At 34.2% G+C, this 17,007-nt stretch overlaps 1 protein-coding gene across 28 annotated transcripts in view; it reads right to left on the reverse strand.

Moving 5' to 3' along the window:
* Nucleotides 1–17,007, reverse strand: part of ABI3BP (ABI family member 3 binding protein) — a 131,164-nt gene that overhangs the window by 35,322 nt on the left and 78,835 nt on the right. For 14 of the 28 annotated variants that reach the window (XM_010720245.4, XM_019619219.3, XM_010720196.4 and 11 more), the window contains 15 exons: nt 16,578–16,658; nt 13,984–14,031; nt 13,423–13,497; nt 12,109–12,183; nt 10,555–10,602; nt 9,649–9,723; nt 8,813–8,887; nt 7,651–7,725; nt 6,907–6,981; nt 5,004–5,078; nt 4,239–4,313; nt 3,722–3,793; nt 1,938–2,012; nt 1,397–1,471; nt 297–362 (listed from right to left, as the gene is read on the reverse strand). In XM_010720245.4, the coding sequence (XP_010718547.2) occupies nt 297–362; nt 1,397–1,471; nt 1,938–2,012; nt 3,722–3,793; nt 4,239–4,313; nt 5,004–5,078; nt 6,907–6,981; nt 7,651–7,725; nt 8,813–8,887; nt 9,649–9,723; nt 10,555–10,602; nt 12,109–12,183; nt 13,423–13,497; nt 13,984–14,031; nt 16,578–16,658 (1,065 nt within the window). The remainder of the gene's footprint in view (nt 1–296; nt 363–1,396; nt 1,472–1,937; nt 2,013–3,721; nt 3,794–4,238; nt 4,314–5,003; nt 5,079–6,906; nt 6,982–7,650; nt 7,726–8,812; nt 8,888–9,648; nt 9,724–10,554; nt 10,603–12,108; nt 12,184–13,422; nt 13,498–13,983; nt 14,032–16,577; nt 16,659–17,007) is intronic. The other 14 variants (XM_085238616.1, XM_085238609.1, XM_010720301.4 and 11 more) reach the window with 6 other exon arrangements.

Genomic DNA, 17,007 nt, shown 5'->3' on the forward strand with positions numbered 1-17,007 from the left:
GTAAGAAAAAGAAGGAAAAAAAAAAAGTTTCATAAGAAGAAAACAAAGTCAAACAGACTTATTTGTGATGGCAACAATTCCATATTAGAGAAGAATAAGTAACAGTTGCTGTGCTGGTATGTATGATTTCTTTTTCTACATTTGAAAGGCTTTGCCTGCAAACTGGTTAATTGGAAGAAAAATCTGCCTTTTTCCCAGCAATATGTAAAATTCCTCTAAGAACAGGTGAACATCATTCATTAAATAATCATTTTTTTTCTCCTTCCCATTAAAAAAAAAGAATAAATAATTATTACCAGGTCTGGCTTGTGATTTATCAGATGGCCTTGGTCTTAAAGAAGTGAGACGTGTTTTATGTCCTGCTAAAAAGAAATAAAGTTCAGTTTAAATACTATGTGTAAAAGCAACATCAATAACACAGAGTAATTTGAAACAAAAAAATGGTCCATGCACCAATGTGATATAGCAAAATGGACAAATGAGAATTCTATGAGTTCCGTTCCAAAATGCACGCTGAAAATGCTAGTTTCTTTAGTGGTCAGATTACTCCATCATGCAGTCTGACCAGTTACATTCATGTTTAGGTTTAGGAAAAGATATAAAATATTTACAGCCAGTTACCCAACTGTATATGGATACAGAGTTAGCTCTGCAAGGTATCCATGGCCTTAAGACATTAATTAGGTTCTGTAAAAAACAAACAAACAAAAAACCTCAAAATAAAACACCAAACTGAATCTCCTCAAATCTAATATCCAGATCAAAACAAGAAATATTGAAATATTCCTGTGAAGACAAATGAAAGCATTCAATGCAGACATTATACAGAGCTGTAGAACATAGCATCATCATCAAGGTTAAAATTACAAGCCTTCAACCTTTTCCTACTGGCACCTTTCACTTGTCTGTTAGTTTCAACATTTTAGTTATTACAGTATGTATGAGAATCTCACTGAAAGCTAAAAACGTAAGCAGTTGTCACTGTCATTTCATGCCAAATAATGGACCTGAGTAACTTTGAGGTAAATGTATTTTACATAAATACAGCTAGCTATTTGATATTTGAGCCTAAAAACCATTCTATCAACATCACTTACTCTAGCTTCTTTGAAGTGTCTGAGAAAACATTTCTTGTGGAAAGAATGTATTACTCATTTTTGACAGTTATAGTTGGGAAATTTTTCAAAAATTTAGATCTAGCATTTTGAAAAAGAAAAATGTGGAGATCAGTTACATTTGTGTTTGCAAAACTCTTGAATGGAGGATTAGACACACAAAATTAATAGACTTAAAAGCATTTAGGGGTAACAAGAATAAGACACTAAATCTTAAATCATATTGATTTTACTTAACAGCTATAGGTACTCAATGCAACACAGAAAATCATAAGAATTACCTGTATACAACCATGGAATTTCAGTTGTGAGAGCAGTTTTGGGTTTGGGTGAAATCTGATACGTTTCATTGGGAACTGAAATAGGAGATTTCATTGCTTATCAAATGCAAATTATTTCTTTTAAACATCAAATCACCACAGGTAAAAGAGAAATTTAAACTGAGTGCAGACCATAAACAAAAAAGTCAGTGGTAGAAACCAGTGATAGAAATCAGAGTTTCATGCAAAGACTAAAAGACTGGGAAGATATACACAATTAATAAATCAAAAGACAGTAGAAAAGATGAACAGCTAATGTCTTTTTATATGACTCCTCATGTATGAGAATTTCTATAAGGAATATCAACCAAATGTCAGGAAAGTTCCTGGAAATTTAAAAACATCAATATTTTGTACATGCACTGGAGTAAGACTAACAAATGAACAAGGCAAAGATATATTTAAGATATTTCTGTTGATTAAAGTGCAAGTTTAGTCATATAGAAAAGCAGAGAAAGGAAAGTTATAAACAAAAAATAATCTGACGTAATATTTTCATTACCCAAAGTCATTTTGGACCCATCAACAACATGAACTGTTATAAGGTTAATTGATCCCAGGTGTGTTGTCTTTGGAGCTATGAGAAATAAAACATTGCTCTGTGAGAAATGAAATCAATGATGTTGGATTTACTTACGAATCTTTCATCTTAAGTGTGTTTCATGAAAATTTATCTACACGTCTGCTTAAGACAATTTTTAATGACAGGAAATAGGCATGTGCTCTGATTAGCCTGGACGTATTTTCATGCTGACAGCCAGACACTGCAAGTGTTCTGTTGGGCCTTCAGCTTCACAGCAGACATCCTAATGATGGACACTAACTTGTGCTTTCCTAACATATTTATCTTTAAGGCATTCTTTTCTGGTGAAAAGATGGTGACACACTGGAACAGGTTGCCCAAGGAGGTTGTGGATGCCCCATCCCTAGAGGCATTCAAGGCCAGGCTGGATGTGGCTCTGGGCAGCCTGGTCTGGTGGTTGGCAACCCTGCACATTGCAGGGGGTTGAAACTACATGATCATTGTGCTCCTTTTCAATCCAGGCCGTTCTATGATTCTATGATATGATTCTATGATCCTGACTCAGATATGACAAAATTTTGTCAGCAATATCTAAATTACTGGATGAAAAGGAGAGACTTGAAGGCAGAAACACCCTATATGAATTTTTGCTTCTTTCAGAAATAACGTTAGAGTACGAAAGCTGGAAAATAACCTACTTATTAGTATAAAGAGTGATGACCAAATAGTGCCACTTGTTTTTATCAACTTTTATCATAATAGTAGCCTTTATTTTGTGTAAAGGTCAGTAAAGTGAACTAAATTTTAGAAGGAAAAAATATAACCACTTAAGCTGTGTTTTCTAAAATTCTTTTATTAAACCAAACTATGCAGTGGTGCCAAAAGATGATAGTTGTTAAATACTATACGATTGGAAATAGGTTCAATTAAGACTTAGAATCTAGCTTGTTTACTTACTGAGAGTCTTTCAAAATAATTGTTTAGAAAATAAGTCTTTTCGCTGGACTGTTATATTTGATTTTCACAACAAAATATATGCACTGTTCTTTTAATTAATGGTGCTTAAATTGTTTCTAGCTACATAAGAACTCTGAGGAAAAAAAGGGGGAATGATAAAACTGTTCATCAACTTACTTACCTAAAAAAAGGTATTACTAGTTGGAGACAGTTGAGAATTACAGATTAAGAAAAATTAAGTTTTATGATCATGCTGTCACTCCTTCCCTTATTTTCTTTCTGTGTTGTAACTGTTCTACCAAGTTATTTTTATAGAAATAGTGCACACAAAGAGTGATGTTGATATACCATATATGTTTCATTATAATTTCGGATCTCTAAACTTATTGTAATTACTGCAATGATCAGAAGACAGTACTTATACTCTTATCACCTATCTTCAACTAAGATTCTGTAGCCTGAGTTTCAAAAGCACTTGCAAAAATAAAGCACATTAATTTTCCTTAAAAAACTTCCCAAAAAACTTAGTGAAGCCAGCTACAGTAGTATACTGTCATTCAAATTTATCAAGTTCCTCATATTTTAAATGTTAAAATAAACCTTTAGAAAATAGTGTCCCAAGTATTTTATGCAATTTGGGGGCATTATTTTTGATGTAATCCATTCATGTACTACTAGCTGAACAATGATGCTAATTTCTCTCTAAATATTGTGCATATCATATCACTGTAGTAAGGAATTGCAGCAAAAATTATAATTAAGATAGTACAGCAGTAACACTTTCAAAGTTAAAAACTTTTAATTACCAGGTTTACTCTGTGGTACTTCTGTCTCAACAGATGATTTAGGTTTGAAAGGAAGGAGCGTTTCTTTTGGAGCTGATAGAAAGGAAAAATATTATTACTGTATTCTTTAGGAGTCACAATTCAACACCATATTTTGCCCACCAAAAATACACGCCTCAAATGCCTGAAAAAAAGACAGTAACAATTCCATGGTTTCCTGGAACCTGAAACAAGATGCCTATTCAAAAGCCAGAAAAAATCTGGATTTGAGCTGTAGGGTGTGTTGAATCAATGGCGAAAATTCTTGCTCTAAAAAAATAAATAAATTAGACCATGGAATTTAATTGAGCAATTGATAAAGGCTTCTGACTAGGATAGAAGTGAGACTCATCTGTATCAAGAAATGTGTATGCATAAGCAGAATGAAGGACAGTGGCATGATGTTACATAAAATAACACACAAGAGCACGTTCTCTAGAAATTTCTCAATTCAAAAATTGTAAATATCTGCAACTTAAGATTAAGGAAATTTATTTACCCATTGTTGCCCTTGACTGCTCAGTGGTGGTGGAAGTTTTTGTGATAATTGGTTGTGGGGTTGTTTGATGTACTGCTGTTAAGGGAGAAAACGTGGAGATGCTTAAAATATTAAAAATATTTAAATATTTTTTGTATCTAAATATTAAAATATTAAACTGTAATGGAAATAAATTAAATTTTCACTATCTTCAAAATTTGAAAAACATTCCAAACTATAACAAATATCTTAAAAATCAACTGTTTGCAGTATCTTTCTATTAAGTTCTCCTGTACATTGATTTTTTAACAAAAACAGGAAGAGACAAGGGCTACCTTACTATTTTGTGAGTACTTCATTTCAGTGTAACACATCCGTTGCTGAATGTATAAGCACATTTCAAAGGAGTAATATAGAATTTTATGGTGGAAAAATGTGTTTACAAAGAGCCTCTCTAATTGTTAGAGAAAACTGTGTATTCAAGCCAGTGAAATTTGTCAGCACTCCAATTACTACATTTCAGTCGTCACTTGCTGAGTGTAATAGAAAGCAGGAAAAATGTTTCCAATGCTAGACTATAGATACTAATATTATTTTCAGTGTAGCTTGGACTTGTAGTTTTGACATTTTGAATTGACTGACTTAAAGGGAATGCATTTGTTTAAGCACAAAAACAGGTATGAATATTTTTGATTAAAAAAAAAAGCACAAAAATTCAGGCTAGGGGAAAAGAATGGTTAAATAAAAACAATATCAACAACAAAATTACAAGAATAACTTCATTACCAGGTCTGGTGTGTGGCACTCTTGGTTTTTCGGATGTTTTTGGTTTGGTATGAATGAATTGTTTTTCAGTTGCAGCTGAAATTAAAAAACAAAAAACAAAAAACACCCCAAACAATAAATCAAATATTTTAAACAAACAAACAGGCAAACAAAAAAAAAAAAAACAAAAAGAAAGAAACAAACAAACAAAAAAACCCCACCATGAAACAAACCAAAAAACTCCACTATTTTCAGAGTGCATAAGGAACATCATAGAACACAATGAAGTGTAAGTGTAAAGCTGAAAATCTATCTGTTGGAATTTCTGCAAAGAAATGAAACGGCCACTCATACAAACAGACTTCCCAATAATTAAATGTGTATTTGTTACTTTGGATATATCAGTGAAGAATACGGTCACATCAGCATTCAGTAAATGAATAGGACAAAAAAACACAGTAGTGTACTTCTTTCCCTGTGTGATGTATCCTCGGGAGTATCTGAGGATAGTACCTATTTTTTATTGGCCCTTTGTGTCAAACTGGATTTGTAAATTAACTTCCTTGTTTTCACCTGATTGCTCTCTACAGCTTCCCAAAGAGGGGAAGTGGAGATGGAGGCATCTTTTGTCCTTAGTATCCAGTGTGGGAATGGCTCAAAGTTGCACGAGAGGAGTTCGGATCAGATTTAAGGAAAATGTCCTTGCTGAGAAGGTAGTCAGACTCTGGAACAAGCTTCTTGGAGGAGGGTGATTGATGCCTCCTGTCTGTCCATGCTTATTAGGCATTTGGATAAAATACCCTTAATAATACATGCTCAAACTTTTTGTTAGCCCTGAAGCAACGGGGAGTTGGAGTCAATAATCTGTATAGATCCCTTCCAACAGGAACTTTTCTATTCCAATAATTCTTGTCATTGAATGATCACTTAATTCAAAAGGTATTTTAGCACTTACAGCCGACATTTGAAAGTCTATGATCCACAGCAATGTGAGAGGTCCTCAGAAAAAAAATCTGTCTTTACATTCTTCACACGTATTCTGCATATAAAGACTGTATCACGTTTCCCCAGATGTGTATAAAAAAGCACATAAACTTTATAAAAATATGTAAAGATATCAAATGAACACTAATCTAAGTATCAATGTATAGGGGGAATATATATTAAAATTTGAACGTGATGAAAAGAATTTTTGAATTCCTTTTCATCAAAGGGGAAAATCTCAAAGATTATTGAATGGCTGTTAGTACTTCAATAATGATGCCACTTCACTCTCAGAAAATCTTGGTCAACATCTTCTCTGAAAGTGGGGATACAGAACTCATTATTAGCAACAATTACTGAAGCAATACTCATACTGCCCAATCCTGCTTTGATGAATTCACCCTTATTTAGTCCACATCTGACAAGTAAGAAAAAATAATCATGAGGGCAATGCATTAATATATTAAATATATATGTATTAAGTATATTTAAGAAAGTTTTCCCAACAGAGATGACTAAAAGGTAAAAGAGAAGATGGTTTTAAGAACTGGTGTTTGACTTGTCACATAGTCACATAGCTGGTACATTTTGGTGCAGGTTGTGCTCTAGTTGACACAAAATTTTCTTGCCGTTTTCTCTGTAAAATTAGATAATGAGGAGTAAAGGAGAGCAGTATTTTAGGATAACAGCATCATACCTCAGATGCAGAAAATTCAGGAATCATTGTCCTTTAAATAAAGCCCCCTTTTACAGAAGAATATGTAACAACTGAAGGAATTATATCCTCCTGATTGGAATAGCTAGAAGATGAGGAAAAGAACCTTCAAAAGCAAATTTTAAATTAGTTTATGTGTTACTGCCGCTATCAATACCAAAGCACAACCATTTATCCAGAAAAAAAATGGAAAACAGAGTAATTATTTATGAAATACACAATTACCCAGTGTTGGTTTTATTCTTTCAGGCATTTGAGGAATCATATCAGAATCAGGTTCACGGAAGGATGGAATGATTCCTGTTGGAAACAATTTGGACAAATGCTCAGAATAATGAAGATACTTTCCCTTCCCCCCTCTACCTCCTTAAAAGCAACTTTCAGTAGTATGCTATATACAGCAGGAAAGGTGATTTTTACAACAGTAAGTGACATATTCTCCCAGAGATTTTTGGTTATGAAGAGTTCCATTTTTGTTTTTGTTTTGCAACCCTCCAGTTAAAGCAGTGATTATCTTACACAAGTTAGCCAGATTTATGATGAAAAATGTCCTAAATGGAGTAAAACAGAAGGGAAGTCTTAGCCTCATCTGGATGAAAATGCTTATATATAAAGGGAAAGCACTGCAACAGCCCCAAAAGGCTTCTGTCATACGAGCTTAAAATACATGATGCAAATAACTGAAATGTTGCTGAGATGCAAGCTGTTAATAACATTGTATCATTCTTTACAATATATGGGTCATTACTATTTCTTCTGGTAATGTCCACATAATACCAATTAAAAAAAAAATCAACCCTGGAACTGTTGTTGTTTCCAACAGTGGTATGAGATAACCACAGTACTGCAGATGTTTCTTAAGCTAGAATAGTACAAAGCAGCAAATGTACTGCTGAGAACACCAGCACCCTTCCCAAAAGCCAGTGTTCAGTTATTGACCATAGCTTGATAAAAGGGAAGATAATTTACCAGGCTTGCGTTGTGCAGCATCTGGAATGGGAGCTGGTTTAGGTTTAAAGGAAGTTCGTTGTGTTTCTTTAGGAGCTGAAAGAAAAGACCAGTTTTAAAGGTGTGTGCTCTTTAGAAATCAATACCTGCAAGGAAAAACAAGATCTTTGCATGAGTGATTGAAAAATTTGGAAATGAGACATGCTGAAACTTAAGGGGAAAAAGACAACCATGAATGAAAATATGCATGGAAAAGTGATCAAGTAAGAAAAATCTCATCTGGAGCCAAGGAAAAAAATCTGTAAAGGACACAGACAGCCATAGCTGAGATGTTTCCATTTGTATTGCAAAGCTGACAACTGCGATAGCCACAGAATGAAACTGCAATGTGTGGAAGAGTGAGAGAATATTTTTGTGAAGACAATACAGCTAGGAATCTTTGAATACCTGGAACAGAATAGTATTATGCAAACAAATAAAAAATAAAAACAAATACTGTAAAAAAACAGAATAATAATTTGTAATCTTTGGTCAATGAACAACAAGAGAAAAAAAAATAATAGTGAACAGTCCAAAGTTGCCTATTTATCATTGGTTGCTCATCTGTAAATGTAATATGTGCCAGTAATTCGTAAAAACAAGAACGTACACGAAGTTAACAGAAACTACAATTAAAAGGGTGAAATACTCCCTTTAATCAATTTATTTTTAAATTGGAACAAATAATAGTGAATATACACTCCCTATAAAGGAAGTTTCAACTGATATCTTCAGAACCATTATATGTTAAAGAGGAGATTTGGTAGTTCACTGACATATAAATCCCTACCGGGTATATTTTTAAGGATCTAATTCCATTACAAGGACACACCTGATCAGAAAAGAAGTTTGGGGAGATTTCTTCCAAGAACACTCTTAACATGGTTGTATGTTGTTTAACCTTCTATACAAATTATTCATCAATGACAACTGTCATGTGATTGAAAGCATATGCAACTCATCAAAACTGAATAATTAAATATGTAAATCAGCTCTTTCTTTCTTTAAACATGTATTTAATGCTCATTAGAAAATCTATATATTTGCAGTATTAAGAGATGTTAATTGACACTTGACACATTGAGAAAAGACAACCCAAAGAAAATCTGAACATTTAAGTACAACAAAACATTTATCTATTTACCAGGTTTTGTGTGTGGTAAATCTGGACTTGGTGATGTTCTGGGCTTGGAAGTGACTCGTCGACTTTCTTTTGGACCTGTGAAGATGAGCTAAGTTTTGAACACAATAATGAAGATATAATTATGAATCATAAGTCTATCTGATATTCCTTACAGGACATTAATTTTCTGCAAAAAAAAAATTTTGAGGAAGTATTTTTTCCATTTGCTAGTAACCATAGAAACCTCTTGACAACGAAGTAAATGTTAGTGCTGAGATTACAGACAAAGTGACTGTTACAGTGCACTGTTGGATTAACCCTCCTCTCATCCCAGTTATCTCAAACAGATCTTTCCACAGAGTAAACTGTTGTAGTTCTAAGTTTTCCTAGCTGCACTTGAAGTGTTTCATATTCCAAAAATCTGTTGCTTGCTTAGATCAATCTTACATCAAGCAGTCAAAGTAGAAACATGGAAAATTGCCACTAACTTTCAAATGGACAGAGATATCCCCAAAGTGAATATTGGGGAACAAGAAAGTACTGTAATTTTGCTCTTGTAAATGAGAAAATACAAGTACTTCTTTCATATCTTAAGGAAACTGAGACCCAAGTTTTCCAACTTCCAGGGGCTTTATATAAGAGTGTCTAACCCTCACACACCAACCCTCATACAAATTACTGATACACACAGATATCTGTCTTGCTTTATGACAGCTTTATAGCAACACTTCATTACAAAAGTAAAACACACCCTATTCAATAAAGATTTATATATTTTCAAATAATTCATATATTTTGTCAATTTTCAAACTGCAAAAACTTTCATATGCTAAAATGCAAAATACTGAGAAGCTTACTTGCTCTGGTTGGAGGAACACGTGGACTGGGAGATGTTTTGGGTTTGGAAGGCCCATAACGTGTCTCTCTAGGAACTGAAAGAAACTGGGTTACACCATGTTAACATTTTCAGAGGCATCATTGTTCACTGCAATCCATAGCAGTTAGTACAAATACAGCAAAGATTTGAACCAATGATACTTGTACGGAAACAATGTAAAAGAGGTGGAGGGGTTTGTTTTGGAAGAAAATCATGCTGTAGAGAAGATACTTCTCTGTGACATTAAGAAAGCATGTGACAGAATTATTGTTTCTATTTAGAAGGTAAACTACTGAATAGAAGTTTCAAATACAAAGACACCACTGTGCTGTAATGAAATTGTACCAGAATAATTCTCAGTACCACATTCAAGCAAATAAAAATGCCTTAGCCAATTGGCTCTGCTTCATATATCCCAAAGATCACTGAAGTGATTTTGTTTTGACAGTGGAATTGATAATTAAGAGAAACAGAATTATTTTTTAGAATTCTGTGAATGACTGAATTTATAAAATCTGGAGGAGATGGAGAGGAAAGAAAGAAAACTGACAGCAGGCAGCTTTGCTCACTCAATTCATGTGACTAACTAGAACAGTGTCACCTTTACAGTATAACTGTGTAAGTTAGGATCCTGTTCTGAACTGTCCTCAGCCTTTTTAAATGCCAAAGGAAATTACCCTATCCTATGTGCTTAAAAACTTGATCGGCATGAGGATCCTTCTAGAATGCTTTGAAGAAAAAATGAAAAGAGGTAGAGAATCTTGACTGTTGAATTATTAAATCTATTATTAAATTAATTTATTAAAATTATTTGCAGGTATACTTACAATGATCTGTGTTGTAAAAGAAAAACAACGTGAGTATACAAATAAGAATGTATCATTACCTGACGTTGACTTTGGTTTTTCAGTTCTAAATGTAATTGGTTCCAGGGCTGCATTAGAAACCGACAAAATAACTCTTAGTAAGAACAGTCAAAACATGGCAGGCAGCACCTCCACAATGATCATATCATCCCTCCTACGGCTAGTGAGAGATGGCCTCTCCTCCTTGAAACTCAACACACAACAATATTATGCAACTCAAAAATTGCCTTCAGAGCGATAGCTCTAATACAGATCTGAGCTCTGAATATAAATCTGTAAATTTTGTAATAAGCCACAAAGAAATTGTGGGTGGTGTTCCGTCTTAAACTTAGCACACTTTTCTTGCTTATTTTTATTTTTTAATTCAAACAATAGGTGCAGACTTAACAGGGCTAAAAGGAATCTTAGTCCTCATCATTCTGTCCATTTTCCCAGCAGCACCACCTAATGCTGTGAATACCTTGGATACTTGCACTAGTTCTGGCTGGGAGGGAGTTTATTTTCTTCATAGCAGTCCCTGAGGTGCACTGTTTTAAATTTGTGACCAAGCCAGTGTTAATAACAAACCAATGCTTTAGCAGATCCTGAAAAAGAACTTGTACAGTGTCAAAGACTTCTCTGTTTTTCACGGTCCCCAGACAAGTTGGCTGAGGTTAGGCAACAGGCTGGGAGGGGACACAGCTTTGCCAGTTGAACCAAATTGACCAAAGGACTGTTTCATGTCATCTAATGTCACAGTCAGCAATAAAATTGGTGGGTAGTTTTTTCAAAGGAGCCACTGCTTGTGGGCTTGCTAGGTGTTGGTCTTCTGGCAGTAGTTTGTGATTGAGTGTGTTTGCATCTCTTGTTTTTCTCTTTTTTCTCTCATTTTTTACATTTTATCTTGAATCACAGTTTTGTTCATTCTGTTTGTTTGTTTTTTTTTTTTTCTGGCTCTCTCCTCAAACCTGCAGGAGGTCAGAGTGGTGAGCTGGTGGATACATAGCTAATGGGCAAGGTCAACTCACTACAGTACTTCCTGCAATTTCTAGCATGAGTTGTTTAACTTTCTTCCTCCACCCTTGATTAGGCCATGGTCATATATTACTTTATATCAAACTGTGTGAGCAACATTTTGAAAAATATTGTACATTTTTAAGTGCACAGACAAACTAAAGCCTCTGCAAAAGTAACTGAAAAGAATAAAAGAATGTGCTTAGGAAAGAAAATACATGAATACAGTTTGAGAAATACAGAAAAAAACCACTTCCTCTTTGCAATGACACTTTCTTTTTCATCTATCTCCAAACCAATCCAAATTCAAACCGAGAAGAGCTATTTTCACCGAAGACTGCAAAGAAAATGCCTGATGTTTCAGCAACTTAAAATGTAAGAAAGAACTAGGATAGAAAATTTAAACTTACAAGGTTGCTTACAGGTTCCACTTCTTATGATGTATGATACTGGATTTTATGCTTCAAGGAATGCACCAACATACACACTCAAGGGATAAATATGGATCTGAAATTCCACTGATCACAGTAGAATTTGTAAGATACACATACCAGGATAAAATAAAGAAAGAATGTACTTACCAGGCTTGGTCTGTGGCACCTCTGAGCTTGGTGATATCCTAGGTCTGGAAGGAATACGATGTGATTCTTTTGGAACTGGAATAAAAAGAAATGCAACTTTTAATATCTTCCTGACAGAAGACTGTCAGAAGGCGTAACATTTCCAACAACAAACAAATAAACAAACAAGAAACCAACAACTCACAAAACCAACAAGGAAACCCTGAACACATGCCTTTGGAATCTGGATACAAAAAAAGCTTATACAAATAATGAAGAAGTATGAATGCCTGGTACACAAAGAAATTCTGCTGGTGGGGAACCTCTGTAATAGAATCAAGAGAAGCAAGGCCAGGATGGATGTCTGGCTTGGAGACTGGCAGAAAAGATGAAGTATGTGACACAAACTAAGTATAATGAAACACAATCAAAGTAAAATTGTGGTGCTGCCATTCACTATACAGAACATATTTGTGAGGAAAACCAAACAAGATGAATATGAATTGTTAGTGTAAAATCACAAACACAAAAAAATCACCTTACATAAGGACGAAATTTAATAGAAAAAATCATGACAGTGGAATACAATGAAGATGTACCTGTGATGCTAGACATCTACTGAGTATTTGTTCTAACCATGCAAAGCAGTGTGGCTTAGTACTGTACCACTCAAGTAGCCACAATATGTATTCTAAATGTGATGATCACTTTAGGTAGAACTGTTACATATTGTTGGTTTTGGTTGATCAGTTCTAAATGTTACAGATTCCAGGACTGTATCAAGAAAAACAAAACATGAAACTGTTCTGAAAATTTAAGAGAATAACCCCACTTACAGTTAGTATTATTTCTATAGTAATGTACTGCCTCATACAAAAACTGTTATATTAAATGAAGTCACTGAGAAAATAAGCAGTGAAAGAGGAAACTCTTCTTTGGTGTGAGCTTAGTTCTCCAACTAGCTGTAGTGAGATATCCAAATATCTATCATTAACTTATTAAGAAAACAGCTTTTTAAGGATAGAAAATTCTCTCCTTTGTGTAGTATTTCAAGTGCTGTTTATATACAAAACTGGAATTGGAGAACACTTGTTTGCTTTCTGGATGCTGTTAAAAAACACTACTGCATATTGTGCTATCACACACTTTAGCTCTATGGCATGAATTTAAAAATAAAATTGTTACTATTTCTGAAAATTGCAAACATACCACTGAATAGACAGCACAACAGAATCTGATTATGATTTAATTTGTTCAAATAAATAAGTAGTTGCACAGAAATACATTTCAATCTAATATATGCTGTGTTAGAAATAATCACACAAAGCAGTTTACCATCTTCAGCCTGTGGAATATGAGGTTTGGGTGAAGGTTTAGGTTTAGAAGGAATACGAGGAATCTCCTTTGGAGCTGGAAGAGAAAAGGTGGGTAACAAGTTGGTTAATACACTGAGCGATCAGCATCTGATATCGAGTTGAACACACAAACACAGAATGCTCACACCTGCAACAGAGAATTCTCTTTATAGGAAACAGCAAAGAAAATCTGATAATAATACGCATGTGTTTATAACAGCCTAAGCAAGAGAAAAGAATTTTGGTCATTACAGAAGCCCAGATTTTTATTTTTTAAATGAAAAGCTGAGACTGACACAGACGAGCATAATTAAGACAAAGGTCATTCAAAGCTGCAAGACTGTTTTTCTCAAAAAGTAGGCATTCCAATTGTGAAGCGAGCAATATGACCAACAGACATGGATACCAAACAAGAAATACCTAGAAGAAAAATGAAGTTTAATGAATCAATCTTAAAGCATAAGATGATTAACTTCGGTGCCACTTTCTGTGACAAAAAAAGACCCCAAAAACTACAGGCTAGCCAAAGAAGTACCATTACCTATCGTTGACCTTGGTGGTTCAACTCTAAGTGTAATAGATTCCACCACTGCAACAGAAATATTGTGACAAGTTAAGTATGGAAAGTATTGCAAAAAATGTAAAATTACTGCACCGATAAGTGTAAAAGCAGCTGCTGATACAACACCACAGTAATGCCTACCTTCAAATCAACTTTTTTTCAACTATGGACAATTAAGCTTTTTAATAATACAGGATCAATTAAAGAAATAGTGCACAAACTCGTTGACAATAGAAAGAATGTAATAGAAACCAGGAAACCCTAGAAAAGCACTGGAACATGGTTTTGAGTACTGGGAAAAAAATGGTTTGTAAAAATCAGTATTTTAGCTGAAAGTAAGTGGTATCCCATAAAAGATACACATTCATCAATGAATAAATGAAATTTAGAAAACAACCTTTAGTCATTTAAATGAATAAGCAGAGAAAATTGGAGCAGTGGGTTTAATATGAGATATTACTGGATATGGGTAAAACAAGCAGAGGGTTTATCCCTTGACAAAAGGGATAAACAAAGAGTTGGATGCTCTTCTACAGTAGTTTTTAAAAATCCATTAATAGATACACAATTCACATTTGATGTAAATTTTTCTAGGTAAAAAGAAAAGGTAGAGTTGGAAGATGATGTTTCTCAGAAGGAGGATGAAAAGGGAGTAAGACTGGAGAAAATTTAATGCTCTTCATTTTCTCTAACCTTTCTGAAAGCATCTAAATAAAACTCCCAGGCAGTGCAATAGGACTATGGCATGTTACCCTCAATATTATTAAACTGTTTACCAGGTTACTGGGTTGTAAGCAGTGAGCAGCCCAGTAACCTGAAACTTAGGACAGAAAATAATATGACAGACATGCACCAAGTTTTTAGAAAAAAATTAATACTCAGAGAAGGCATAGTTCTCTGGTGTGACTATATTTCAGAAGTCACCTAACCAAAAACCATGTAATCTCCATCCATTACATATTTTATGCCTCAAATCATCATTTCTGAATATCATCGTTTGTCTCGTCAGAACAAGCCAAAGTAACAAATACCTTCTCACAGAAGGATAGTGACAGGCTTAATTATGATCATAGAACAATAGAATCATATAGGTTGTAAAAAAAACCCTCCAATATCATGTCCAGCCGTCAATCTGGCCTACCAAATTGCATCACTGATCTATGTCCCTTAGTGCCATGTCCACTTGTCTCTTAAATACCTCCAGGTACGGGGAATTCACCGCAACCCTGAGCTGCCCCTACCAAAGCTTGGCCACCCTTTCCATGAAGACATTCTTTCTGATATCCAATCTAAACCTCTCCTGATGCAATTTCCTCTCACTCATCACCCGAGAAAATGGACTGGCACTTTCCTTGTTGCAATTTCCTTTCAGATAACTGTAGAGAGTAGAGATCTACCCTTAGTCTTCTCCAAAATAAACACTAGTGAATTAAGAGTAGTGTTTCTTAGGATTCTATCTGGATTGATCAATTTGATCACTAACAAAGAAGTGACAGACAAGAAGCATATGTACAAATACAGAACCATGCTGCCTTCTCTGTAGTGATATAGTAGCTCAGAGCAATCAATACTGATGTAGATACATTAATATACCGGGTTTATGTTGGTGGCACAAAGGTGTAAAACAATTTTATTCAACATTTTCCAAAGGAGTTTTTCCTCTGTCATTTCAAGAAAAGATGTCTATGTTCAGATATACATAGACATCTATGGCAGAGATGAAATTAATGATTCTAGTATTACAATACTGAATTTCTACACTAAAAATGTTGTAGCAGGTATAACCACAACGAAAAAATAAGTATGCATATTAATTTGAGAAACCTTCAAGACATAAATATAATTTATTTAACAAGTTTCACAAGGAATTATTAGGTCTGAAGAGAGTAATTCTTTTTATGAGCAAAAATAACAGGGATTAATGGAATCTGGAAAAAAAATAAATACTACCGACTAAGATCTTCTATGATTATGTAACATATTCTCACAACACACTTTTTGAACTTCAGTATAAACCATGCAAAACTATTCACTTATTCTTCAGCCTCTGGGCAGGCCAGGTACCTTCTGGTTTTATTTGCCACCATAAAATATGCCTTCATATTTAAATTCTAGAACAGCATTTCATTCCTATTTCCACAGTTTCAGATAAGTCCATGTATAAGTTAATGAACCAAAAGAAATCCTACAGTTCTAAGTAAAATGCTACATCCATCAGCAATGAAAGAGAATGTGCATCTTCTAGATTTGGTGTCAAACCAAGTCAGAAAACTTTTCATTTTGAAATGAAAAACAGCAAAACAATTTGTTTCCACAAGGCCATGCAGATTGGTGATTTGAAATACAAGACTAAAGTTTAAAGTCTCTTGACTTTGCTTCAATTTTTTTGTTGTTGAATAATAAAAAAAAAAAAAAAAAAAACAAACAACTCCTCAAAGAGCACAGCTTCCCTCACTGCCTATTTTTTTCTGAGTCTAAGGTGCTGAACTTCACACAAAATGAATTTAAACTGAAGTATATAAAACTATTTAAATGATAAGGTACAGTAAACGTTTGGTATGGAAACTAGTTACCAGGTTTAATTTGTGGCTTTCTGGGTCTGTCAGGTGGTCTAGGTTTAGATGCAGAAGGTGTGAGTTTTGCTTCTTTGGGAGCTGAAAAAAATATTCTGGATTATAAGATTATTCTTTCTACTGTGTCACATATGAATCACATTTTCCAAGCCAGAAATGAAGCAATAAATGGCAACTGGAGCAAAAGCAAATAACAAAATCTAATTTGCTAAGAAGGTTTCACAAAATCCTCCCCTAAAATCTGCTTGTTCATCATTGCAAAAGTCAGTAAGTATGCTGAAGAGATGCAATTACAGCTTATAATCACATCAAAATATTTCCCTCATTAAAACATCAAGTTTTTTTTTGTAAGATAGGTAGGAGGAAAAATAATTCATCCACTTGGTCAATTTTAAATAATCAAAACATAAACATAAACAAAATCTGCAAA

Source organism: Meleagris gallopavo, chromosome 1 (assembly GCF_905368555.1).
Source record: "Meleagris gallopavo chromosome 1, MGAL_WU_HG_1.1, whole genome shotgun sequence".
Taxonomy (NCBI): domain Eukaryota; kingdom Metazoa; phylum Chordata; class Aves; order Galliformes; family Phasianidae; genus Meleagris; species Meleagris gallopavo.